General features: G+C 38.0%; 2 protein-coding genes across 4 annotated transcripts; both read right to left on the reverse strand.

Moving 5' to 3' along the window:
* Positions 1 to 116: 116 nt before the first annotated feature.
* On the reverse strand, positions 117 to 13,683 carry vamp5 (vesicle-associated membrane protein 5). Of its 3 annotated transcripts, none has more exons than XM_077600764.1 (4): positions 13,500 to 13,683; positions 11,653 to 11,820; positions 1,835 to 1,975; positions 117 to 1,025 (listed from the first exon to the last, which is right to left on the reverse strand). In XM_077600764.1, exons 1-4 carry the CDS (start codon positions 13,512 to 13,514, stop codon positions 882 to 884), a joined length of 468 nt encoding a protein of 155 aa, XP_077456890.1. In that variant the 5' UTR covers positions 13,515 to 13,683; the 3' UTR covers positions 117 to 881. The 3 variants fall into 3 exon arrangements, with proteins under 3 accessions (XP_077456890.1, XP_077456891.1, XP_077456892.1); XM_077600765.1 differs by lacking the exons at positions 11,653 to 11,820; positions 13,500 to 13,683 and adding exons at positions 3,734 to 3,927; positions 5,740 to 6,276 and having other exon boundaries at positions 1,835 to 1,978; XM_077600766.1 differs by lacking the exons at positions 11,653 to 11,820; positions 13,500 to 13,683 and adding an exon at positions 3,734 to 4,948.
* A 1,353-nt stretch (positions 13,684 to 15,036) lies between these two features.
* Positions 15,037 to 20,981, reverse strand: ncaph (non-SMC condensin I complex, subunit H). The gene is made up of 18 exons (XM_077600850.1): positions 20,798 to 20,981; positions 20,392 to 20,611; positions 20,218 to 20,308; positions 20,025 to 20,117; positions 19,781 to 19,898; positions 19,002 to 19,135; positions 18,544 to 18,733; positions 18,334 to 18,416; positions 17,660 to 17,844; positions 17,429 to 17,574; positions 17,160 to 17,266; positions 16,975 to 17,094; positions 16,229 to 16,336; positions 16,030 to 16,170; positions 15,804 to 15,914; positions 15,602 to 15,678; positions 15,201 to 15,276; positions 15,037 to 15,125 (listed from the first exon to the last, which is right to left on the reverse strand). Exons 2-18 carry the CDS (start codon positions 20,607 to 20,609, stop codon positions 15,066 to 15,068), a joined length of 2,058 nt encoding a protein of 685 aa, XP_077456976.1. The 5' UTR covers positions 20,610 to 20,611; positions 20,798 to 20,981; the 3' UTR covers positions 15,037 to 15,065.
* Between the last annotated feature and the right edge of the window lie 6,776 nt (positions 20,982 to 27,757).

Below are 27,757 nucleotides of genomic sequence, written 5' to 3' on the forward strand. Positions count from 1 at the left end.
CTTCTGCAAGCTGATTGGTTTTTGAAACAGCGTGAGGCACGCCTATTTTATTCCAGGCATCTTTTACGGTACTTTATTTACTTTTTGAAGGAAAACACATTCTGATTCACTATCCCTTGAGTTAATATTTAAAAATACTTTTTTTATTCAAATACAAGGCCAGGTATGGAGTGAATATCTTGTCTTGCTTCAGCACAAATCACAATTTATTCTTACATAATGAACATCAAAGATGCAGATAAAACTACTTTGTTTTTAAATGATGTATGCAGTTGTAAAAACAAAAACAAATTTCTCCTAAATGCTTTGTGCTGTGAGCAGCAGTTATAGCTAGTCTCGTTTTATTCCGAAAAAAATGACGCCAATCCCTGTAGAATTTGTAGAATGATTATCAACAAGCAGGGGGCGCTGCAAAAGTGTGACTTAACTTCTCAAAATTCCCAAATGAGCACAATTTGGGGGGAAAAGAAAAACTAAACAGTGCTAGAATCGGTATCAATAATTCATACAGCGATTTACACGATAAATTACTAAAATCTCAGTAAAACGTGTTGAAAACAGAAATATTTCATTCATAGATGTGGACAATTCAGTCAGGTCTATAACAAACTGTGAAAATTGACCGATTAAGTGGCAAAGTAAAAAAAAAACACACACACACACAAAAGAAATATCTTTCCTATGTGGGCTGGATGGAAAAAAAAAAATGAAAAAAAGCAGCTATTAAAGGTACCATAATCTCACACAAAAGGGTGAGACTGAAAAATAGTCCCATAAATATAACGAAATTCAGATTTCACTACCCAGGCAAAAATGTTCCTGGATCTTTTTCTTTCTTTTTAAGAGGTTGTACAGTCCCAAAATTTGACTTCCTAACTTTGTTATGTTGCAGTGAAAAAGATGATGAGTCCAATTACGACGAGGGCCACGACGACTGCGACTCCAATTAAAACTATTTTCATCTTCTTATTCTTCCATCTTGTTTTTTCCTTTACTTGGTTGGATTTCTTTTCAAAGGTTTTACTCTGTGGAAGAAGAAAAAAACCAAATGCAGCAATGTTATTAGTTATTCTGCATTTGATTCACCATGAGGAATGAACAATTAGTGCTGGAACTGTTGCGTAAGCGTACAAGTTGGGCTGGATATCAAAACCGGCTTCAAACAAGTATTCTTTTATGTTTGTACTTGCTGTAAAATAACCGCCATTCAAAAAAATCAATCCCCTTAAGTAATGTATTGATTTATGACTATTGACAGCACTATTAAAAACACTCACTTGTTGGAACACGTTCAGGTTCTATGATTATTGTAAGGCAATATGACTCATAAACAAGAGAAATTGGAACCACTCAAAAAGGGAGTTTAGAAAAACTAACTTGAACCCCAGGAGCAAAGATATCTTATATGTAGATGTGATCCAAAAGAAGCTTTAAACTAAAACTTGATCTTCCCTGTCCTATATAGTGACATAACACCGTCCATCAGGGCGATGTGGGAACGGCGTGACCCCCACGTTGACCCCCGGACAAACACTGGCCTCATGGCATGTCCTGAAGTCGCTCGGTTATACCCAGGGACACCCGCTTACTTCATTCATCTTAGGAAACAAAAGGAAATACCGCTCCAAAAATAGCACCATAAAACACAATCAGGATGTAAATTGTACATTTGTTTTCCTCTCCAGCTCCACCTAAGGTTTATTTATAAATAATCAATTTGACATGTCTGTTTTGGATGTGTGGATGCCTCTGGAAGTAGCTCATTAGGCCGGAGAAGAGAAAATTGGAGAAGAAAGATGAACGAGGAGGACTTTTTTGCAATGTGCCTGCCAACCTTTCTTAACAGCTCATCAGCTCTGTCTTCCAGGTCAACCAGTTTTCCAGATCGCTCCTCCGCCTTGTTCATATTCTCCAGCATGATGCCCTTTACCTCCTCCACATCCTCCTGGGCCTCCTGTAATCGGCTTTTCCCATTCTGCTGTCACAACACACACAATCGGGATGCAAACACACATAAGCAACATAGCCACAAATTTCAATCCAAACCTGAAAGGGAGTATACAGTGATCCCTCGAATATCGCGGTTAATGTAGACTAGACGTGGCCGCGATAATCGAAAAATTGCAAAGTAGGGTCAACCCGTTTATAACTTTTTTTTTCCTTCTTCAGTCCGAATAGCAAAAGTGGTTTCTGCTTAGGAGTTTCAGCGTGGATTTTCCCATTCTTATGAACTTTATATAATTATATAGCGGGGAAAAAAAATCAAGTAGTGAATTCGCGATAGCGATAATTGAGGGATTACTGTACATTTATTGTGTTGAGGTGCACAATAAGGCAGAATTTTCAAATTAAAATAGGGGCATTAAGTGCACATTCCAATTGCGGAGTCTAAAGAAGTTGCTAAAATGAATTGAAAGCAATGCCCTCATTCATTTTTCATGCCTCGCAAGGGTTGCGGGGGTGCTGTGGAGCCTATACCAGCTGGCGACAAGCACGACACTTACCAGCCAATCGCAGGGCAGTCAAACAAACAACCATTCATACCTATTGACAATTCTGATTCAATCAATTAGCCTGCTATGCACGATTTGTTAGGATGTGAGAGGGAAGGGGAGTACCCGTAGAAAACCTACACACGAACGGAGAGAAAATGCAAAATGCACTGATCTCAGAACTAAGAAAATTGAAAACAACAATTTTACACTTCATTTAAGGGTGCTCTAAAATACTATCGCAAGTGACTTTAAAATGATAGCATTTTACATTTTTTCCACAAATGCATCATAAAAAAGGGACAGAAAAGCATTAATAAGTACATCGTAATTAGTATTTTTTTCTGAACAGCCTTCATCTCGCCCACAAATAAAAGTCAAGACAGTCAAAACCATAACGAGTTGCAGATTTTTGCTAACATGCTATCTGTGGACTTTCGATTCCGCTGTTGAAATTTGATCGTTTTGCCATTCTGTCAACACGTACTATATAGTGCATACACGATCGATTGGTCGCCGGTCTTTTGGTCGCCCGGAAGGTAAGTGATAATTACCATTTAAATCGTTGCTCAAATTCCCTAAATACAAACTGCGAATTACTATTTAGTCATATTTAATGCCCTAGTCATTATTAGGCTAAAGAAAAGCTCCAAATTTCCCGGACTTTTATTGTTTTTTGTTGGAGAACTTGTTAAGACCCTGACTGTGTCGCTTCTTAAAGGGACAACGCATGTACATACAAACTCTTATACACTCACTCACACGTCGGCTCAGTGAAACTGCTCATGGCCATTGTTGGCTTTTATTGATGCGTAGACCGTGTTGTTTCACCTTGTTTTGTCGCCGGTCTTTTGGTCGTCGGTCTTTTGGTCGCCGGTCTTTTGGCCGCCCGTTGTCGCGGTCGGGGCGACCAAAAGACCGCGACCAAAAGTCGGCGACCAAAAGACCGGCGACCAATCGACCGCACACAATCTAGTGAAGGAATGGAAAGCTAGGCATGATTTTGGTTGAGAAACCAGAACTGCAAAAAAAATGCCCATTCCCCAACGCATTGTTTTGGATGAAATAACTCTGAAATGGTAATTTTTTTTTCTACATGTAAAATTACACATTTGTGCAGTCATTTTCACTTCGACATGGTCAATATTTCTTGGGACTTTCAATTGACGGCTACACCTTTTAACAGAAAGTGTCACTGTGTTTTGAAAGTGCTCAAAATGAAGTCAAACTGGTTTTCTCACAGCACAACTCCTCGAACATGGTGTCAACAAGAGCGGTGTTTTCCAAAAAGCTGAGATGGAAGCACCGAGAGTGCAATTAGCATGATGACCCTTTGACATTTGCATTGTGCGAAAGAGAGGAAGCCCACATCTTAGAAGTTGACAGTCACAGGAAACGAGAGAAGCAAAAACACTTCATAATTCAATGTCATTTCCTGCTAAAAAAAAATATGGAATCAACAACACGCTTATAAAAGTCAGGATGAAGCAAATAGACGCCTAAATTGTGCCATTTTTTTGTATGCTTTTATCGCTGCCAAATGGTGGTAATAAAAGAACAATAGGCTGTTTTAATTGAAGCTGGCAACTTCTTAACATAGGAATGAGTGGCCAGTCCAGTTCCCTTCCTTGCTTCCTTCCTTTCCTCCCTCCCTTCGTCCCATTGCCCAACATTACCTGACATGGAGATCTGTATCCAGGGAAACCACACCCACATCATGTTATTGCATGCCCAGGTCAATATGGAATGTTACAATCTTAGCACAATTTATATCATCAGTGCTTGGTAATAACTGTTGATTGAAGGCTCTCACTAACTAAAGTCAACCGATTCAATTGTGCAATTAAGTAGAAGTTAAAAAGTAACATGAAGGAATTTTTAGTGTTCATGATATACAATGCCATTTTGATAAGGCGCTACAAGGTCACGACACACTAAATTGTTTTCCTCATTTATTAACGTAAGATGAAGATATCGGGTTGTGAAGAGCTAGCAAAACATAGCTTGAAGAAAAAAGTGGAATTATTCTCTGTTATGGACCTCACCTGTACATGGTTTTAAGATGTATTATCTCATAATCTGAATGAGAAATAGAAACCCAAGAATATTTACTAAAGATAATTTGGACATGTTTTAGGTGCACAATACCTGCAAACAATGACTGATTATCAAAATAGTGTTGATTCATTCAATAATCCATAATTCGTCAATTAGTCTTTGCAGCACCACTTAGTACTGTAACAAAGTATTTATACGTCATTACCATTTCCAGGAAACAAGTGCACAATATAACTAAATGAATCAACCCTTAAGTATAATTCATTGTATAATAAATAGTAAGACTCTCTGAATTCATTCATTCATTCAGTCGTCTTTCATCCCAATTATGCGCAGTAGGCGGGGCCACCCTGAATTGGTCGCCAGCCACAGGGACGGACAACCATTCATTCATGCTGAATGAGATTATCATGTGGGAATGGGATGTGGGAGATAACTGTAGTACCCAGAGAAAACCTACACAAAAGGAACATGCAAACTCCCCACAGGAGCGGAACAGATTCAACCGTTGATCTCAGAATTGTGAAGCATACGTGCTAACCACTTCACCAGTGAATTAGTAATTACAAAAATGAGAACATTGAAATTTAAAATACAATCAATTAAACTGAAATAAAACTATGAATACTGAATGCAAATTTATTTTAAGTCCAAAACAATATCCCTTTCTCTTTTCACGTGTAGTAATATTTTTTTAGATAGTCGTTTTTAGCTTCCCTTTTTTGTAGTGTGCTCTAGTGAGCTTTAAATACATTATAATACAGTATAACACATCTAAATCTAATCTTTAACCAGTAGTTTTCATTCCAAACATTTAAACTGAACTATTTCAGTACTATTTTTTCTTTTACTAAAATTAGAGAAGCAGAATAGTTACAGTGACTTATACACTAATGAATATAAAAAAAATATAAACCTAGCACTTAGGTCGACTACATTACTGTATTTTTAAATTTTCCATAATAAATGGTAGTTGTCAACTTTAGTATTTCACGGTGTTACTTGTTTATAAAGTTGACAACTATAGTTTTAAAAGACATCTACTTACGTGACTTTGGGAAATCCCATAAAAAGAGCATTAGAACACTCTAAAGGTCATTTTGGTGACCTCTTATGACTGTCAAAAAGCATGATTAAATAAAAATAAAGAGAGTTTGTTAACGTCCCAGTTTGTCCGTGAACTACTCACCATTTCGGCCTGGACGTGTGTTGAAGTGCGGCAGCTGTCACCGGATCCACCGACTGCATGTACAAGTGGCGAGCCACTTTATAAGAACCCTGGCAACCGGAAGCAACGCACAAACCTTCGCCTCCCGCAAAGGTCGCGCAAGCTTTGACTTGGTCACGATCGCTTGACTTTTCTTGCGAGTTTTCAGCTTTTACTTTGTTCGCGTCTCTTCCACAAGTCGGTCTTCCTTTAACAGATGCGTTCGAGAACGCAGGGAAATAGGGACTTTACTCGTGTGACGACTGGTAAATAATCAACCAATTCTTTGTTTGTACTTTCAGGTGCGGCGTAAGAAAGCTAATCTAGTACGGTTTTGAACAAAAGGATTGTTTTTTCAAGACTGTCAGCCCGTTTTAAAATTGTAAGTATAGTTCGTTCTGACAACCCAGGAGAGCAGATGTATTGTGTTGCATGCGTGACGACTCAGTGATGCCACAAACGCCGTAAAATCGCAATTTAAGCAGCTGAAAACGTCAGAGAAATGTTTTGGTGGCCATTATCTACCCCTCCAACGCCTAAAGTGACAGTTAAACGAAAGCAAATGTCGACTGCGCAATTTCCTGGGGAACTCCAATGCATCACTCTGACATTCTTCTGGCACGTGTCGTCTTTCAAAGTCAAGATGACACGCCACATAATGTTTTCGTGTTTTCTTTCTTTCTTATCTTTTCTTTTTTCATTAAAAAAAACATTTATAAGACACACATTGCACTCCATAGCTCCCACCGCTGGATTAGACGTCAAGGGCCGTCTATGGCTCTGAAACATTAGCGTTTACGCTTTAAATTAATTGGACATCTATCGTTGTCAATGTCAATTTTACATATTTTACTTTTACTTTTTAACATGTAATTCATTTTTCAATTTTATTCATTCATAAACAATATGTATGTGGTACATAAAATTCCCACACATGGCATCCAGATATGTGGACACGACATTAAATCAAATGCAGGTGGTATTGTTGACTTATTTAATAAATATATATAATATATGTCGTTTTTTTTGTTTCAAGTATGAACTAATAAACACATTAGTGGCCCAATGCCTATGATGCCATCTAGTTTAGCATTAAATTCTGTTCAATATTATGAACTTTGTGCTGTAAGGGTTTTTAATACACTATATGTTTGCTTATGACATGCATTTTTTTGCTACAAACATAGTTTTGTAGCTTCCCGCATAATATTACATGACATTTGACCACTAATGGGTGTTCCCAGTTTATGTGCGGTGCAAACATGCCAAAAGGGGGTTGCGACATCTCCCTCCAGTCATATAATATCCTAATATAACCACCCACTGTGTCAATGTTAGACAAATTATGACTTCATTTAGAATGCTTTACTTTTAAAGCATACAGAAATCAATAAGTGTGTGGAATTTATCAGGAAAAAAAAGGATACATTTAATCTCATTTCAACCTGTCACCGATTGTAATCTTAAATCTTCTCAGTGCAGATTATAGACAGAAGTTAGAATCTGATATATTACTATCATGACCTCATTTAACCGCAATCAGGGGTGCGGTAAGGGCGTGGAATGCGAGGGATTAGTACATATCGTATCACATTTTCAAAATTGAAGTTGCCCAAAAGAGAGATTTTCTTCAAGTCGTTTTAAAGGGCTGGCAACGTATAAAAAATTTCAATGATTTCCTGATGTCTTTGATTCATCCAACATGGCCTGCCAGATAAGCAAAAACACATGTTTTGAAGAACATAGTATTTGGTGCTGTTATGGATACATCATAATGCAAAAAAAGCATTTTAAACAATTGATATTGCAGAATAACAATATAATAGTGAACTCAAGTCATATAATCACTTGACGTATTACTATCATGGAGAAAAATGCATTATCACCTTTCTTAAGTCATTGTCATGTAAACAGATGGACAATATCCCGTAGTCATCATTTCATATCAATGGCGGCTGATTTTTTATTCAAACAGAAGAGACTGAGTCTGTCTACAACTGACCAGGTCAAAGACAAGGAAAACAAAAGGCTTGTTCTGGGAAAATGGGCAGAGATACAAAGGCTGTAGTCACCATTGCGAGCACCATGTTTTCCCATAATTGTCTAATTGTCATCCATGGGTAGTTGACTGGCATCCGCATGACAGTCTGAGCGTGCTCGCAAACAAAAGAGCTCTTTTCCCCATTTAAGAACGTGCGTTATTTCCCAAACTCAGTTGTCATGAGCTAAAACCTTAAGCTCTACCACTTGTCGACTAAACAATGTTTTCAGAGTGTTGGGATGGAGCGCTTTGTTGTTGAATCAACAACACAGGTGGGCTGGCTTTAACTTTTCACATTTGGGCAAATTCTTCTTCCGTCTTGGTGTCCTTCATGTTTGAATACATTTTGTATACTAGCTAAATTCTTGGCTTTGATATGAAATGGCCGAAAGATGTTTATTAGTGAATATGAAATATTACTATACATTTTTTATCCATTTAAAAATGGAACATACAACCAAAGTTCATAAATATGTGGTTTTTTTAGTGCTTGCAAGGATGTTTTTTTTATCATATATTTATTTTAACATTTATTCACACATTTGAACATTGCTTTTTATTGAATTATATTAATCTTTATTAAAATTCCTTTTTTTACATTTTTGGATTCCAATATTGTTTTAATATTTAAAAATGAATTTAGTTTAACATTGATTTTCCCTAACATTCTTTCATTTCTTTTTTTGCCATTTAAAAAAAATGTATTTCATTTTTTATGGTTTTGTTTTTGCACCATAATAGGCAGATAACCAAACTTGTGAAATATTGCTCTTAGATTTCCTTCCTGGTCGGCTGACACTTCTCAGTTGGACTCTGACTCCATCTTGTGCCAACACGGATAACGCATCATTTTTGCATGATTTCAATAACTTCCTGGATAAACATGAATCGCAAATATATAAATTACAGGAACAGTAAAATGTAAAAAAAAAAATTCTGGTCTCTTTATTTTGTGAAACCAAAACCTGACTTCAAAACAGGGGTGTGTGGACTTTTTAAATTTTAATTTAAATATTATTGGTCAAAAGAATGCAGAATTTCAATCGGTCCAAACAATAGAATCACATCATTGGCAATTGTGAACAAGGCATCTCGCTTGCATTTGAACACTAGACACTAGACGCAGTATATTGTTGTACCCGTCTTTTTCACCCAATGTAAATATGGTGGGGTGAAAATAATCTCTTTTAGCTCGATGTGGTACAATTTGTTTCCCACGGCACGAGTACAGGTCAGGTTAAAAAGTAGAGGGAAAATACCTGCCTCTTACTGTGTAAAAAAAGTGTAAAAAAGAAAATAATCCACTGTTGACTTGATTTTTTTCAACACTGCTGCCATTCATGGAGAATAATTTTAAAGAAAGTTGACATCTAGCGAGAAAAAAACAAAACAATCTGGTGTAATTTTTTAGTTGTTGACCTGAATTGTGTAACCATTGTGTGGCAAGTCCAATTTGACTAAGGCGTTTCAAAACACTGGACTTTTTCCTGCAATCTCAAAGCTAAGTGGTTGGTGGTAAATGAAGAAACCAAACAAAACCCAAAAAATCGAGAAGTAAATGCATTTTATTTAATCTAAGAAAACTACATAAAAATAACATATGACAATTGATTTTCAGTTAGAAAGTTAGATCAAAAGTTAGATGTTCAAGGCTCAGGCGGTTATTATGACAGTAACAACGGGCTGAGTCCAAGGGAAGAAAAAAATAAATAAAAATCACAGAATGATCACAAATGGACACCAGGAACATGCAAAGGGTAAAATAGAAAACATTTTTGGAAAGCATGTGAGGTTTTCTCTCCTCCAAAAAATCCACATGCTGCCTGTCCCTAAATGTTTTTGCGACAAACGTAGATCATAATAGATTTTTAAAAAGCCACCGTGCAACATAACCTATTTAATAAATACGCCTAAATCACAGACATTTAATAACACAAAGCTGAAAGACAGTCATATATACTGTACACAGATAAACGGCAAGATTTAAACTATTTACAAGTTAAAGGGAATTAAATTGACCTTCAAAATAAGAGTGCCTTTTGACACAACTAACATTGTAGAACTAAATTTTACAAAACCTTTTCTCTTACTGTAATCGCAACGAATAGAATTTGCAAAAAAAGTAACAAGTTACACAGTTAAACGGCAATTTTGAATCGCATAACTCGCTAATCTAACTCTAACATCAATAAAACATGATCTTACAAGCTACCTTGAGACAATTTAAATGAACATTTAAATTGAACCAACGACTTTTGTAAAAGTTACTCACACCGAATCATAAAAAAAAATACTAAAAACTGAATGTAACCGTTATCATTTTACCCTAAAAAAAATATGGGACGGCATCTTAACATGTCCCATCATTTTGTAACTGTGCAAGGGAATGTGCTAAATGATTAAATTAGGTGTGTATGTACAATATAAGTTGACGCGTCTTTTTAAGGCCTGGTGGTGGGCTGCACAATGGGCGGCACGGGGGCGCTGACGGGGATGACGCCCGTGGCCAGCAGGATAATGATGAGCACGATGATGAGGACCACCACCACGATGACAATGACCAGCTTGACATTTTTCCACCAATAGGAGCGAGCCACTTTGTGCGACGTGTGTTTGAAGTGTTTGGCCTGGATAGAGGCGGGGGGACACCGGTCAGTAGACCACCAAACTAATACTGCCCTCGCCCAGTATAACCGTCGCTCGCGCTAAGACCGTCGCCAAAAGTCTTTTTGTGTTGACACAGACCTTACGTTGTCAAAAGTCAAAGTCTGGGAAAGCAAAGACCTTCTGGTTGCTGTAACCAGTGGCGGGCCGTCAGGGCCTTCAAGGCCTTCTCTGCTGGCCTAAGAAATATCTGAACCATATTATATTTTGTCCATCAATACTTATTATTCCAAATGGTCTGTTGGCTTCCTTTCATTGCTTTTCCCCCTGGTTGCACTGCTTCCAGATGTGTGTTTTCATATTGAAGCATTTAACCAATCACATTTCAGCCATTATTTGTTGCCAGGATCAGAAATCTGCCTTTTAATGTCTGAAAAGCTCCTGTATTTGTATTTAATCATGAAATGCTGCTAGGAAGTGGATTTTACCCCATTTTTGTGGATTGATTTATTGATTGTTTTCTGTGTCGCCGCTGTAGCTGCAGTAGAGGTTTTATAGCCATAAAATGGTTTTTGAGGGTTGGATTGATACGTTGAAGGCGCTACCAGAAAATGCACGGACCGCCACTGGGTGTAACGCACATATATATTTTTTTTATTGGTAATGGATTGGGAATGGGCAAAGCAGCAGGTTGTTTCTGTCCATTAGCCAAGACAATTTACGATAAAAGAAAGGGGGGAAAAGTGTCACTATAGTGAGTGGTAAAATAAACATTGTTTTAGATCTATAAAAAACGAATATTCAGGGATTTTAATCCTGTATTTTAATCCATTTATTAAAAAAAATCTAAATATTCTATCTAAAATGATTTCCTTAAAGGAGTATCGTTAGCTGTTTAGCTAGCTGTTGCTGATGAAAGAAACTTGATTATGTAAACACTCTAAGTCAAGTAGAAATAAAAATATATTGACATATTCTGATCACATTCATAACAGGTTTGCACGAGGTAGCGTGAATCATTCAAACAATGATGACTACTGTGTAAAAGTAGAAACTGAATGAAGTCTAACATACACATTATAACCCTATTTTTGTTCTCCACCATAATAATGCTAACAGCGTTGCTCAAATGTTGTTAATAATTAATATTTGAAATATTGGGTACTGAAAACCATTGCGCAATCTGCATTGCCTTTGCCTTTAAATCAAATCGAACTTATTTTTCAAATAAGAGTGATAAAAATACTGACCCCATCTTGCAGACCCTCTGACTTGTCCATCAGATCATCCAATCTCTCCCCGCGGGCCAGGATTCGGTCCACATTTTGCGTCATGATCTGTTTCACGCCATCGACTTCACTCTTCAAGGTCTGCACTTTATCCATTTGCTCTGAATTTACAGCCGCACCCCCCAACTCCTACACCATGGAAAAAAAGAAATGCATTGTTTATTTACTCAAATAGTATATAAATCATATAGAAACATTACTAAACACAAGTTGGCTAAGTAGCCAAAGCCTAATTTGAAGCGGTAGCATTTTGACACTTGACGGAGGTTAACAATACGATTTAAACTGGAACTTTCTGGAATGTGGACAACATTTGCATATGTTATTCGCTGTTGTCGTCTCTGACGGGCCTTTTGGGTGCTTGCAGAGCTGTGTTTGAGTCTGGTTTGCCATTTTAGGATCAGCTGACAGCAGGTCATCGGTGACCTCACGCAACTGTGGAGTTATTACACGGCAGAAATATGATAGCACTGTTCCTGAATACACATACTGGGACCGAGTCTCATGAGTCTCCACTAGAATGTAAACACAATACCTCTTGTCTCCAAGAAACAGGTTTTGTTATCATTTTCTGTCTTCTACAGTCGTCTGACAATGTAATATTCCGAAAGAAAAATGCTAGTACTGCGAGATTTAAAGTCGCAATATTGCGAGGTTATGAGAGAAAAAAAATGGAATGGTATTTATTTGTCATTTGGCACTAATTTTTTTTTTTTAAAGTGGAAATTGAAGAGGTGTCACTTAGGATGTTCTGGGGTTTGTATGAATTGGCACGAAATGACCAGAAATCGATTGAAAGCCCTCATCGAAACGTGGGAGCACAATTTTGTGATTATGATAGTCAGGAAAAAACATTATGTATACATATATAGAAAAAATAACATGACAGAAGAGTTTTTTTCCCTTATTGAGCACAATGATGACACTATTTACAATATTTTCAATCCAAGCCTAAAATGGTAAGTGGCTAACTGCTAATATGCTAACACAACAATCACAAGATCGCTCTTGTTAATCACTGATTTTAAAATGGACTCATTTGTGGTAGTTTTGCCTACAAGTGGTTAGCATATCAGATGTAAAAGGTAAAATATAACTTTTCTAAGCGCCTTATGATGCACACTGGAGTGTGTTGCATTCTGTGAAATGTTAAAAAGTAGGACAAATAAGTGTCCTGATTAAAGTTGCACTTAATGTAGGAAGGGCTATTTACAATAATTAAGGATTGTCCTGAATTAAAGCAGGATGCCACCTAATGTAACACCCTGTCAAAAACACTAAAAAAATGACTTAATGGAAATGAAGTGTTTTAAATAAAATTTGAGGTCTTAGAAATTCCCTACAAATAAAAAGGTCACTTAATAAAACCAGGCCATTTGCTAATGGCAGGGTAGGCCTTAAATGGTCAGATTTCCGTGCCGTTGACGACAATAGACGTCCAATCTACTTAACTTTTCCCACCTATTCAGATGTGTTTAAAAAAGGATCATTTACGTACATGGGCCATTTAAACTCAGGCAATAATACTTAAGTACATTCAAAACGACTTCTATGTGAGTTTAGCGATATAAAATGGCTGTTTTCGACAAGGAGGCGAAGTCGTGACGTTTAACAGGAGCTGACGCGTACTTTCCCGTAAAAGTTCATAAACAATCAGCCCATATTTCAACTAGTATAGAAACGAAACAACATTTCTTCATTTTTTAAACCAAGGATACAATGTTTTATATTCAGGAGTTGAATACACAAATATGAAACGTTAAGCGTCTAATCACTAAAACAGAACCCAAGAGTAAAATATAACTTACCGGGTCATAGTCCATCTTGTTGGGAAAAAAACAGGCGATTTTTTAAGGTTATTCGAAGTTGATGCAGTTTTCTCAAGCTGTAATTCTTGTACGGGAGGAATTGAATACGGCACGGAAGAATAGTGCGCTTCCTCTTGTTCAACTTCCGCGTTTTTTTTTCTTCCTCCCCTAACCTTCAAACTTCAAAATTCTTTTGACTACACCCGTCACTGATATCATTCGTTTCTTTGGCGTTTGCAGAATAAAATAACTATCAAATTCCACTTTAGTCAATGTGCACCTGAATCGAATAAATAATCAAAATACTACTAGTGTGTGTACCAAACAAAGATGAGAAAATGCAGTTGCCTTCTGGTTGTACTTTAACTTTTCCAATGTGACAAATTCATCTACATGGGTCCGGGTTTAAATCCCAAATTTTTATTTGTATTTTCAAAAACTTTTTATTTTATTTGTTTAAATCTTGAAGGCATTGTTTATTTAACATGACGTCAGTGGTGCGGTCTGATGACGTCACGCCCAGCCTTTTCCACCTGCGTGATAATCATAGGTATAAAAAAAAAAGTAGATCCGCACATCCCATTAGCAGGGTGCTTATATGGCAATTTAAAGCTAGTGGTGTCAAAATGCAACCCAATTTGAGGACGAACATTCAAATATGACATAACTAAAAATAAACCAATGATATATATTATTTGCCTCAAATAATAATCTCGGTCTTGTTGAATACCTGACTTAGATGAAACGGTATGACTCCCTTCTTAGTGTGGGAAATGACGTCTTTTCACATTCCAACCTGCCCAGAAAAACTGGTTCTTCATAATAGAAAAATGCTGGCCGAGCATTTGTATTGATGTAGGCCGCTCTGTGGTGAAATGGGCTAATATTATTAAACAAACAATTGTTATTGTATGTACAGATCGCTATATAAATACATCCAAATGTGGACATTTTTATAAGACTTGTTCCCGTTACATACAAGTAACTGTACGAGACAGCACCTCAGATTCGCCATAAAAAGCAACTTCAAAAACACAAATTAAGAACATTTTATTGAAATTTACAAGATTTGGGAACTAGTAAACTATGCGTAAGTGGTAGGTGGCGTGTCGTTTTAAGATATAGGCCATACCATAGCGTGTATGGTTTTAGCTACCACAAATTATTCAAGAACGCAAGAAGCATGCAACATGGAACATACCTGTCAACCTCTGCCGATAACTGCCCTTATAAATGATTATTGATTCCCCTTACAAACCCCCAAAAAACCTTACAAACACCGTACGAGTCGTGCGGTGTTTGTAAGGTTTTTTGGGGGTTTGTAAGGGGAATCAATAATCATTTATAAGGGCAGTTATCGGCAGAGGTTGACAGGTATGATGGAAGGAAAGGTATTGGTCAGGTTTTGTGCGAGGAGAACACATCCACAAATTGCAACATGCTATCTCATCTTATTTCTTATTTCTTTGAAATTCAAGACTGTTGCTAAGAGACAATATATATACAAATGAAAGAACATTGAGTACAAAACAGAAGATAAGTTTGTATATGCAAATATATTTCTTTTCATTGGCCTTGTCTGATGATGATGTCTGACATGTCATCAACCTTCATTAACTCCAAATTCTAAAAAACACACAACATACAGATAAACATGAAAATTGGAATGCCCCATGATATATATCAATAAAGACTACTCACCTTTTCATTTGCAAGATGGAGCAAAGCAACAAACGCCAAAGGTACGGACAGGTTCTGAGCCATTGTGTTGGGAAGTCTAGGGCGACAGATGTTGATGTTTTCATTAATTGGACATATAAAATGAAGTTTCCAAAGTAAATTAATTTTGAAAGCAACATAAAACTGTAACCTTTGCAGTTATAAACAAAAAGTGTCAGGGCTAACCCATTACAACAGTGCTTTAAATCTAAGCACCAAAAAAATTGACTTTTGGCAACATAAAGTCTGTGTGCGAACACAAAATGGCTTCTGACGATGGGCAAGCAAGGTTTTATCGTGAGACGGTAAAACTTTGGTGTGAATGCAGCTTTTGTCGGGGATTATTTCCTCTTAATGCAAGTAAACTGTAATAGGTCTTCCACCTTTGAAGTAACGTGCTGGTGGTCTGGCTGAAGACTTTGTCGCCACAAACCTCAGGGTTTTCCGTAACTTCCTCCTCCTAGATTGAAAATCATTGAAACAAACACTTAAGCAGGCGTGATGAAAAGCATTTAGAGTTAAAAAAAACTGCTACAAATTCTAAATTTGCAGTTGAACTCCAGGTAATCTGCTGAAATGACTTACCTGTGTGGGGTTCTCTTCACTTTCAGTAAGAAGAGTCCACATGCTGTTCTTAAGTCTCTTCATGTCCATTTTCTTGGCCGTCTTGGCATAGTTGATCTCTATTTTGTTGACCTTCACGGACAAAGAAATGAAGTTACCAACATCCTTCTCGGAATTCAACAATCTTCCTCCTGACGTCAGTTCCCACGCTTTTGGTATAAAAACTTTAGGCCATCGAGAAACCCACCCTGAATGGCTCAGGTACGAGATCCTCGTCGCCGTAAGTTGAGACGCCTTCGTGTGAGGGCGGGGGCAAGTTTTCGCCTGGCGCTTGGGTCTCCTCAGATTCAGGAAAGCCTACTTCCATGTCATCGTCACTGTCGGCAGCCTGAAGAGAACCAGTGGTTAAGACTGGTCTTCATTCGCTGCAGAAAGGAAGTTCCCACCTGAAGACCCGGACAAAAGTTGTTCTTATCGTTGGCATTGTTGTAATCGTAGTCGCCGATGCCTTCTCCGAGCTCTCCAGATAGCCTCTTCTTCGCTTCCTGACATAACTAGAGGAAAACAACAAAAAAGTGTGTAAGTTAAATGAATGATGATTTCCTTTCAGTATAATGACATTGGATGAATATGAGCAATTGCATACAAATAACATTAGGTTTGGCTAAGACAACTGAACTTGTTGGAGCCGTGCTTTGCTTCAATCGGTACTCGGACGTTTGGTCGCCGGACTTTTGGTCGCTGGACGTTTGGTCGCCCGGAAGGTTATTGATAATTGCCATTTAAAATTGTTGCTCAAATTCCCTAAATACAAACTGTGAATTATTATTTCGTCATACTTAATGCCCTATTAATTATTAGGCTAAAGAAAAGCTCCAAATTTCCCGTACTTTTATCGTGTTTTGTTGGAGAACTTGTTAAAACCCTGACTGGCGTCCCTTCCTAAGGGGACAACTCATGTACATACAAACTCTTATACACTCACACGTCCGCTCAGTGAAACTGCTCAGGGCCATTGTTGGCTTTGATTGATGCGTAGACCGTATTGTTTTACCTTGTTTGGTCGCCGGACGTTTGGGTCCAAACGTCCGGCGACCAAAAGTCCGGTCACGGCTTCAATCCACATTTCACTTGTAGTTATTGAATATTATCCGAAATCAATCGATGGTTGACACATGCATTGTAGTCTCACCGACACGGATGGTTTAAGGCTAAGCTGGGAGAGGTTTTCTGGGGCAAACTGGAAGTCTGCTGGGAGAATTGTGTTCTTGTTGCTGGAACGTAGGCCTGACTTGCTTAAAGTGGTACCAGCCTACAAAAAAAAAATCAATGAGACACTGTAGCCTTTTTTAAATGATTTTTTTTCCAAAAAGTTACTTTTGTGGAACGGAAGTAGGTGTCAAAGTTGACATCAGCGCTGAAGTCTATTTCGATGGTCTTTTTGGGCTTCTTTTTTCGCGTCTCCTTGTTGGGCAAATGATCCACTGAAGGGAAGAATGAAATACAGTATAGTCATGAATGCAAATAAAACTTGCCATCTCCAAATTTAAGTTAAAGAACTCTCGCTAAAATTAGACACTATATCCACTCAAGTAATCTTTTGATGACGAGCATCAAATATAGCATTTTTCCCATATTTCACTCACACTTGTGTTTTGGCTTGAACTGCCAGTAGCCCGGTCCGGCCCACGTGGCCATTGTCTTTGGACTAAAGTACGAGTACTCTCTGGGCTCAGAGGACAGCTGCAGACACATGGTTGTGATATCGCCTTCTCCAATCGCTATCACGTCACTAGATCAATGTAGAAAAAAAAAAGTTGGTGGAATGTTAATAAACTCGAATATTTCACAGAGTAGAAGACCAAGATTTTTCTCACCGTCCTCTTCCAGAGCCTGAAGCTTGACAAGCATCTTTATGTTCCTCGGATCCCTCTTCGTCACCTTGCCCTTCCTGGTAGTCACCATCAAATTCCAGGTAATCCTCTTCTTCCACTTCGGGCTCAGCATTGATGTCAAAAACGTGTTCGCCCTGCTTCATTTTCTCCAAAAGTTGGTTCATTGTCTGAAAGCGGATAAGTGGCAGCAATGTTCAGACCAAGACTACATATACGAGGTGTCAAATTAGCATTCAAACATAATTTGATCTCACCAATTTCACATGATTTATAATATATAAAAATCAGCAGCCATTTAAGCAACATTTTATATGTAGACTCATATCATCTTAATATATGTATTCAAATTAGAGGACCTCATCATCTTAAAATGTAATCATTTTTGATCACAAACAAATCCTGCCAAATCTCCCAGTTCAAATGGATTAGACGTCTACTAGTGACAAACTCATTTCAATTCACGGCAGAAGCATGAAAAAGCCACGCGATTGGACGTCAACCGGCCAATCGCACGGAATGATGCAACAAAGAGATGATGAAAAATAAAAGAAACATTCTTTGTCTCTACAGCACTTTTTATGATGTTTTGAGTTAGAACTTCGTTACGAACTACGAAAACAAATATACATTTATACAAAGCCAACACGTTTGCTAACCTGGTCGGGTTTCCAGCTGGTGAAGGAAAAGTCCTTCAGAGAGGGGCAGATGTCGCTTTTCTCCTGAGATCGCTGCAGTCCAGCTGTCAAAATCACGACACGTGGTCAAACGCAGGATCTTCGACATTATAAACGTGGAAAACATCTTGCACGTGCAAACAACAAAGTCATTTTTCGCCGTACTAGCTGACCCCTTTTCTTCTAGCTTACCCATGAACGGCGATGCGGGGATCGTGGTCGCGGGTGGGGGAGAGTACGAGGGCTTGGACTGCAGAAGGACCATGCTTGGTGGAAAGAGCAGCTCGCAGCGGCTGTTTTCACTGAAGAGGACGGACAAGAAGACCCCGGCCGTGCTGCTCTCGTCAAAAGATGACGCCATGCGATGAAACATGGGGTCCACCTGGCGTGGGAAGAAGAAAAGCCGAGCCACTGAAACAATGAACGCCAAGTTCCTTGAGACAATGTCAGTTGTAAAATGACACTAAAAAAATAGTCTTAGAATAGAAAACAAAAACCTGTAGGATAAAATTCATTGGAGTTGTCATTTGTTTAAATGAAATAATGTAAAGGGAAACTGCATTCATCGATAAACTCACAAGTTAAGTCAAATCTCCTGATTCAAATATTTGAACATGTCAGTGCAGGATTTCATAGAAATGACACAGTACTTCACATTTCCTCTCCGAGTCAGCACAATTTAAGTTGCTCAGGTTCTGCTCCACGGTCTTCTTTGGAGGTCTTTTCTTCTTTGGCTGCTTGGCAGTCACCTCGGTCTCGTCATCTTCATCTTTTACTCGATGATCTACAGTAGTACAATCAGAGCTTTTCCATTTTGAAATACATGGGAAGTCCTAAGTAGAGATCGACCGACATGGTACACGGTCGATTGGTCGCCGTTCTTTTGGTCGGCCGGAAGGTTATTGATAATTACCATTGAAATCGTTGATTAAATTCCCTAAATACAAACTGCGAATTACTATTTAGTCATACTTAATGCCCTATTAATTATTAAGCTAAAGAAAAGCTCCAAATTTCCCGGACTTTTATTGTTTTTTGTTGGAGAACTTGTTAAGACCCTGACGGACGTACCTTCCTAAAGGGACAACTCATGTACATACAAACTCTTATACACTCACACGTCGGCTCAGTGAAACTGCTCATGGCCATTGTTGGCTTTTATTGATGCGTAGACCGTGTTGTTTTACCTTGTTTTGTCGCCGGTCTTTTGGTCGCCCGTTGTCGCGGTCCAGGCAACCAATCGACCGCACACGGACCGACATGGCGTTTTCTATTGAGGATTCTTACAACTTATGTTAATATACATTGAAAGAGATTTGTCAAATTGCTAAATATCGACGCCGATCATCGGTCAATCTCTAGTCTTAAGCCGACTGTCAGTGGTTATAAATAATTCAAAATACATGCATCCCAGTAATTAAGTTCCGACCTTCTCCTGGTTTGGTTTCAGCGCCAAGACCACCGAGTACCCTGTAGGCATCAGCATGAACTGCATCCACCCGGACAGCATAGATCTTGGTACTGGCATCTAGTGTCCCAGCTGCCACCTGTACATAAAATTTCAGAAAAACAGCAGATGTCAACAAAATGGATACAAATATCCTCCTAATAATAATCATTAGTTGAATAAATGATAAACACAAGCAAGATTGCGCATGTCAAAGATACTACACCTTGAAATTTGTGAGTTCTGAATCTTTCTGTTTAAGAATATCAGCCATGTAATCAATAAGATGGAGTCCGAAGGCATTTTTTGTTGTAATTTTCTATCAAAAAGAAAATAATACACTGTAAGAGATGATGACATTAATATTCAGTCATTCTTTGACCTCTCAAGGTGCGCACAAAAAATCTACACATACTTACGTTCTCAGTGGAGAGTTTGATGCAAGTGGAGTAATGCTCGGAGATTTGAGCATTGGACAATTTGGGCACAGCAGCCGGCGTCTCTGCAGCACTAGATGCAATTTAAATCACTTCAATTTGTATAATTGACACATTTCTTTGGACAATCGTTGATGAAAATACACAATCTTATACCTGTGAGCTCCAGATTCGTTCACAGAAGATTCCGTAGCGGTTTGAAGGTCAACCACTCTTGAGCGTCTGCGCTGACGTCGCTCCTTTTCATCGTCATTGCCGGGGAAGGCTGCAAGGAGCGGCGTGCTACACGCCGCTGGTGACAGCGCCTTGTTCTTCAGAGATGACATCCATGCTTGGCTTATACGGGAGACGGGAGTGGAGGCCGCGCTCATCATGTCTGAAAGGTAGAAACCAACCGTTAACATTTAAGTTGCAAGGTCAAATGATTCATGATTTTATATTTCCCAGGATAGTAAATGAATCGTAAAGGGACCATTATGTTTTGTTGGGATTGTATTTCTTCTTTCCACTGAGGTCATATCTGTTCACCTTGGTTGACAACATATTAAAAGAAAAAAAACACCCTTTATTAGAAACTACAATTGCACGTTGTAAACCCATTTCCAGTCTGAAATCGCCAGTTAACACATTAAAACGGATATTTTTTTTTACATTTGACAATGTATTAATTCCGCTTGATTAAAGAGAGGTACACATTGTCAAACGGGATTATAAAAGGCAAGTAAGGTGTTATTTTAAACAGTAAAACGGGAAACCACGACGAAGTAAACCAAATAGTCACGGACAAAGCGTTAGCATAACAATGCTAAAGTTTAGCACTGCAACCACGGACGCATAGTCTTTTATGGCTGCCTAGTTGATAGTGTTACATTTTTGCATAACGCTTACCATAAAACGTGTTAGTCTTTCTGAAAGTATGTTGAAATGTATAGAACCCAGAGCTTGTTTATGAGACAAAATAAGTAAATAAATGGAAAAAAGACGAGCGAAAGTTTCCTGTCAAGCGTTTGAATCCGGCGCCGAACCGTTTACGCGACGGGGGAAACAGGTATCGACGTCACATCCGTCCGCTAGATAGAATATCATATATAAAGCGCTAGATGGGTTGTGCCTGCTATGAGCCAAATGAGACAGCCATCATCGCTAATCTGTCGTTTTGTGTCAGTGGCCTTCGATAAACAACAATATGGTGAATTACAGAATTTTATCTTGAATGTAAATGTTATTCCAAGCACTTGTGATCTTTGATATTTGTAAAACAAGATATAAACTGAAATTACGATTATAATTATTATTTCTGAGGGCAATCTTGTAAATTACCCCGCTAGGTGGAGAAAGAGGATAAATAACTAGTAATATAAAAACAATCTAGAGTACACTAAACTAAATTCACACAAGCATTCAACAGTACCAGAGTTGGACTACTACTAATTAATATTACTAATTTATATTTAATTTGTTTTCAATTATTATTTGTGCTTTATCTCTTCTAGCCTCCAATAAAGTGTTTTCAGTACTGTAAACCTGTTACATTTGTTAGGTATTGCTTTAGTTGTAGTAATTATTCAAGTACAGTACATTTCTAGTTTAATCATTTAAAATTTTACTAATGCACTATGACTCTTTTTTGACAGTTTCTTATTTTTAAGATTCATTTTAGACAACTGTTAACATGTATTTGAGTATATCAGAAAGTATTCATGTAACTTTGAATGAATATTTTCCCAGATTGGAGACCATAACTTGTATACTGTATAATTTCAATACTAGTTAAAACTTTGAATGAATGTATAAAATGTGTTTTACAGCAAATCCAACCTATTTGAATGATATATAGTATAGTATACTCATTATTGTTATTTTTAGCATTCACAGAAAACTGATGGTGACTGAAAATACTTTACATACTACTAGAAGAATTATGTGGCACGTGCATTTAAGCCATGTTTCTCCCCCACTAATGAATGTGAAGTCGATAGCCACTCAATAGAAAACTCTATATTCATCCCATGAGAGAAATCTCACTCCCTTGCTGCACAGTAATTCTGTAATTACATTGTCCGTGAATACCTTTGTGTTTAAAAAGTAATCTACCTAATTAAAGGATCAGTGTGCAAGGTTTGCACTTCAATTATTCACTAAATGGTCCTCATATGCTTCGATACACTTTTCCCTTCCATATCACCCCAAAAATAAATAAATAAAATGGATCGTTCTCATTAGCACCTTCTTATAATTGCAGATTCTCCAGCATTTAACAAAAAATTGGACTGACTTGAAGGATCAAAAACTTGTCTGAAAGATAAAATGTATTTTGGTGACAGAATGTCTGTCACTTGCCCTTTTGTGTCTGATTGTGTCAAATGAATTATGCACAGAAATCGTCTGATCAAATGCATAAAGGGTAATTATTTTTAAATTTTTCTCCATGCCACACAATATATTACATTGTCTATAATTTGTCCGCTGTACAACATGATGTTGGGAATACACACAATGGCTTTTATAACTATTTAATGCACCTAGTGTGCTAATTCACCTCCATCGTAACGCCCCAGTGATGCCATGAATACAGATGGCTCATACCCATGAAACAGGTGGCAGAATTCCAAATATTGATCGGATTCCTTCATCTGCTGTTTAGTGCAAAATCATTGATGATTTTCCAAAAAGCTGCAAAATCATTTTCTATACACAGCCTGGGTGGACGGATGCCTTGTTTTCAAACGACCTTACCTCATTGGTACTCCAGATGCACTGTTGGAATCCATTACGTGCCCTTGTTGCATTGTTTAGCTTATGATACTACCTGCGGTTTATTGAAGATATTGGATCATGTTTCTCAAATGCATCAGCCTTTGATGCAATGACATATTTGTTACAATAACATTTTTAAAGGATTGTATGTTTTAATATAACATGTGTTTCATAGTACCAGAAAAGATTAAAATAATAATAATGACAGTCACAGGCCAATATCTGGGAAAGGATGTAAAGCTATAGTTATGTCTTGGATATAATGACGTTGATACGTAGGGGCAAAAAAGAAGAAAAAAATTACAGCATATTTTATGTGCAGCCTACCACCATAGGGACGTGTTCTAATCTTATTCAGGTCACAAACTATAAATGTCTAAATTATTGACGCCCCCAAGGACTGAAATGCCTAGTAATGTGTTCCTGTCAGGTAAAAAAAAAAATCTACAAAAAGACCAATGGTTTTGGATCAAATCTCCCATTGTGTCGATTAGTAGACTAAACTAGAAGAAGCCCCCCTGGGCTTAAACATGACTCACTGTCTTACTGTACACGTGCAATGAGTCATCCATTTAACTTAACATACAACTGATTGGTTAACTTTGACAACATTCATTTTCCAAGCGTTGCTATTAGACTTTGGTATTTGTCTGTCCCTTTAAAAGAGCTCTGAAAAAGAGATTTATTCCAAAAAGACCTGCTGCTTTTTATTCCCCGTTTATTTTTATCCCCACCTGCTTGATGAGTTTCTCTGTTCTGCCTTTTTATTTGGAAAAATCACAGTGTGGTTATTTTTTCAGCATCATCACGTTCCAGGTGTCTCTGAAAAAGGAAGGATGAGTGCATGCTGCCATGACATTTTTACAATGTTGTATAAACAGCACCTGTTAAGCAGGCATCGTTTCCAATCGACACTGATTCGGTAGTGTGTGCTTGTAATGTGGCTTGACAAAATACATTTAAATAAATTCTACTGTATACAGTGTCCCAGTGGCGGGCCGTGAATTTCAAACTGACGCCTTCAGTGCTATGTCTGAATTAATCCAACCTTCAAAAACTATTTTATGGCTATAAAACCTTTGCTGCAGGTGCGACACATATAATAATAACCAGCATCAATAATAACCTCATACAATTGAGATATTATTTAGGAATATAGCCATATTTTACTCACCAAAAATCCTTTTTATCTGTACACAAAATCCATCCTCCCTTCTTTCCTCCTTCTTTTCTATCGCCATCGAAGCTAATGCTGAAAGTCGAGCCTGTCCTGTCGTATTTCTGGCATACGTTTTTATTCGATTTAGTGCAGAAAATGTTCGTTCCCGGTTGTGACAGATTTGCTTGCTTCGGAGTTGTCCGACCACTCTTAATGATGTCGAGTTTTTCTTGAAAAGTCTGCCTTGAAAATGGCTTTGACAGTAAATCTGCAAACAAATCCATTTCTTCTCCTCCTTCAGCCATTGCGGGTTGACAAAACCGCTATTAAATCAACACAACAATATATTTGCTTGTGCAGCTCGCTCCAGATACAGTTTGGTAGCTCTGGCTAGTCCACTCTATCACTAGCCAATCGTAGTTGGTGAAAGCAATGACGTATCCTTACGCCTGCGAGAAGGCAATGATGTATCCCTACGCTAACTTGAAATCTGATTGGTTAAAGCAACAGTTTTATCGACGCTTGTTTATGCAGCAGAGCCTGCAGAACTGATTGTGAATGCCTCAAGGCAGATTTCTGACCCTGGCAACAAATAATGGCCGAAATGTGATTGGTTAGATGCTTAAATATGAAAACACACATCTGGAAGCAGCGCAACCAGGGGAAAAGCAATGAAAAGAAGCTGACAATTTGGAATTCTTTAATAAGTATTCATGGACAAAACATAATTAACATCGGTCTGTGATTCAGATAGTTATTTTTAGGCCTGACGGTCCACCACTGCAGTGTACATTTTATAGCAAAGTCTAGACAGGAATAAATTTGACGGAAAATTTTCTACAACTCTCCAAATCCAGCTGATCGCATCACGTCGTAAACAACATCAGACAAACAAGGTACACAACTAGACTCGATTCACAACATTAATTGTGTATTCATGAACAATTTACATGTTTTACCTGCGCTCCTTTGCTCATGAAACACTTAATTAATGAACTGGATTTAGTACATAAAATTAATTTTGGGGGTTGGTTAAACGATTTCTACTCACGTTTTCTATTAGCACTTTGCTTTCAGGACCATCGCTTCTGAAAGACTGTGAAATAGAGCCTGAAGTGGAAAATAATGAATTGTTGATCCATCTCATTTCTCTTACTGCCCGTACCTTTAATTATTTTTTTGACAATTTGCTCTTCTTAGGGGTTTTGTTGATGAAGTTATTCTCCATTCCAGTCAAGCGCTTTGACATTTAGAGGGCTTTGTGAAAAGCAAACCATAATCCATCAAGCAAGCCTTCCCTCCTCCCTCAGAATAAAGCTCTATAAAAGTCACTGCTTGTACCAACTAATAACACTTATTTTGCTTGTAATGGCTACATGAAATATAAAGCTTACTGGGAAGAGAATTGGTCTATTTTGATTATACATGGCTATTAGAAAAAGAAAACTTTATGTACCAGTTGCCCCCCGGTGAGTGTGGTTATGCTTGTCCAACTTTATGACCCCGTTTTGGGTTTTCACTAAGATACTTAAAATAAAATATAGTGCAGGTAAGGCTCTTAGTGTTGGGCTCCCCTGTGGTCTAAGGGTACAAATGCAAAAATATTAGGTACACCGTGAAAAAAAAGAAATAAAATAAATGCATTAAGGTATTGCAGTTGACAACAAGTAAGAATTTTAATCTGTGTTTGTAAAACACAGACAATCTGTACGGACGGACCGACCCTCCGAGTTTCCTCTCAGACAAAGTACGTAGTGGCAATAAACTTGAGAATGCTCTCTAGGTGCGAAAGTTTCAGATTATGAAAATTGTTATATGCAAATGAGTGACTTGAGATATGAAAAAGACGATCCCAGTTACGAAATCCCCCCAAAAAGTTAATGCATTTCCTTATCCGTTATTTTGAATTCCCCTTATTTAAGCGATTACATACTACAAATGCAACGTGGCACATATTTTCACACACACACACACACACACACACACACACACACACACACACACACACACACACACACACACACACACACACACACACACACACACACGCACACACACACGCACACACACACATAAAAGTATTTCTCTAATTTTTGTGTGTTTCTTCACGTTTCATACAAAATTGGGACATTTTTACCAATTTTAAAGGGTTTAGTTGGTAGTTGTGTGAGGACCTTGGAACGAATTAGATAATTTACGTATAAAGTACACCTCTACTTACGAAATTTTCAAGTTAAGAAAAAAGTCTTGGAAGCAATTAATTTCGTAAGTAGAGGTATGACTGTACTAACTATCAGCCCTTATAGTAAATGCTTAATGCCGTATTTATATTGCTAAAGGTAGAAATTGTTTTCTTTTGTCAAGGCAAGGTGGTTTTCATTTGGTGCTGGAGAGAAGCAGAAAACAACGGCGCTCTCTGGCCTCAAGGTCCATTTAGGCGTGAATTTAATGGTGTGTGACCTGTCCCAATGTGACCTGCCATGTTTGGAGGCAATGTTGTAAACCAAAAAGCCCGCACTTGTTCAGGTAGTATTTTTAGAGAACGGGCTATGGTGTCATTGAATTGGTGGCCAGCCAATGGCATAGCACAAGGAGGCCGACAACCATTCATGCTCACACTCATATTTAGGGGCAATTTAGAGTATTCAACCAGCCAGCCATCCATGGTTTGGGGGGAGGAAACCAGAGTACCCCGAGAAAACCCATGCAAGTTCAGGGAGAACATGCAAACTCCACATACTCTAAATTGACATTGTGTATCAAAGTATTGATGGAAAATCAGAGTCAGTGCACTAACACGGGCTATAACACCAAATCAGCAACATCTTTGACGAGTAAACTAGAAATTAGAGCAGGCGTAAAATATTTAACAGCCGGATGTGCAGAAGGCTCTTTTACAAACACATGATTTATTTTCTCATTACATTTTCATTGACTGTCCCTCAAGCAATTGAATTTAAACAGCGTTTTGTATTTTTGTGGCACGCCACACTGCTAAGCAGACCACCAATTGAATTTTGGATGAATATTCATTCACCCGACGTGTAGCTCCGGCAATGGCAGCCAATGTCTTAATCTATTGTGACGTGTTATAGTCATGTTGTTACAGAGAACCTCTTTATCATTGTTTGTACGTATATTAATAGAAGGGATAGCAGAAGGTATGGAAGTAAGAGCTGTAGATCATTTTTCAGGGAGCACAGGGGCAAAACATTAAATTTACAGCTCCTACACTAGTCATTTGCTTGCACCTGGCCAAGGCCTCAAATATTAAGAAGCACTGATCAAATACACACAGCAGCGATATATTGGAGAGCCATTAAAATGGGCGTCATAATGTGCCGTGTCAGGAAAAAAAATCCTAAAATCAACATTATTTTAAGTGGGTTCATATCGTAACAGCAAAGATGAACAATAAATATGTGAAACACCAGCGAAGATCTTAAGAAAGGCATTCAAGAAGTCCATTTTTTTTATTTGTATATCTCATCCTCACTAACTATGGCTATAAAATGTGAAGTGTTAAAAGTCACCTAAAGCTGTTCCACCCTTTCAGGATGCAATCCTCCAGTACGCAATGACCCTCATTTGTTTTGTTTTAATCAC

This window comes from Stigmatopora argus, chromosome 5, assembly GCF_051989625.1.
Source record: "Stigmatopora argus isolate UIUO_Sarg chromosome 5, RoL_Sarg_1.0, whole genome shotgun sequence".
Classification (NCBI taxonomy): domain Eukaryota; kingdom Metazoa; phylum Chordata; class Actinopteri; order Syngnathiformes; family Syngnathidae; genus Stigmatopora; species Stigmatopora argus.

What these genes read in the sequence shown, in the direction of transcription:
- vamp5 (XM_077600764.1), bottom strand. An exon ending in CAGAGGGTCTGCAAGATGGG is followed by an intron (nt 1,976 to 11,652) that starts GTCAGTATTTTT and finishes TTGTGACAGCAG; the next exon opens with AATGGGAAAAGCCGATTACA. An exon ending in CTGATGAGCTGTTAAGAAAG is followed by an intron (nt 1,026 to 1,834) that starts GTTGGCAGGCAC and finishes CTTCTTCCACAG; the next exon opens with AGTAAAACCTTTGAAAAGAA.
- ncaph (XM_077600850.1), bottom strand. Translation starts at nt 20,609, where the DNA reads ATGATGAGCGCGGCCTCCACTCCCGTCTCCCGTATAAGCCAAGCATGG. An exon ending in CCAGCTGGAAACCCGACCAG is followed by an intron (nt 17,845 to 18,333) that starts GTTAGCAAACGT and finishes ATCCGCTTTCAG; the next exon opens with ACAATGAACCAACTTTTGGA. An exon ending in GTTCAAGCCAAAACACAAGT is followed by an intron (nt 17,267 to 17,428) that starts GTGAGTGAAATA and finishes TCTTCCCTTCAG; the next exon opens with TGGATCATTTGCCCAACAAG.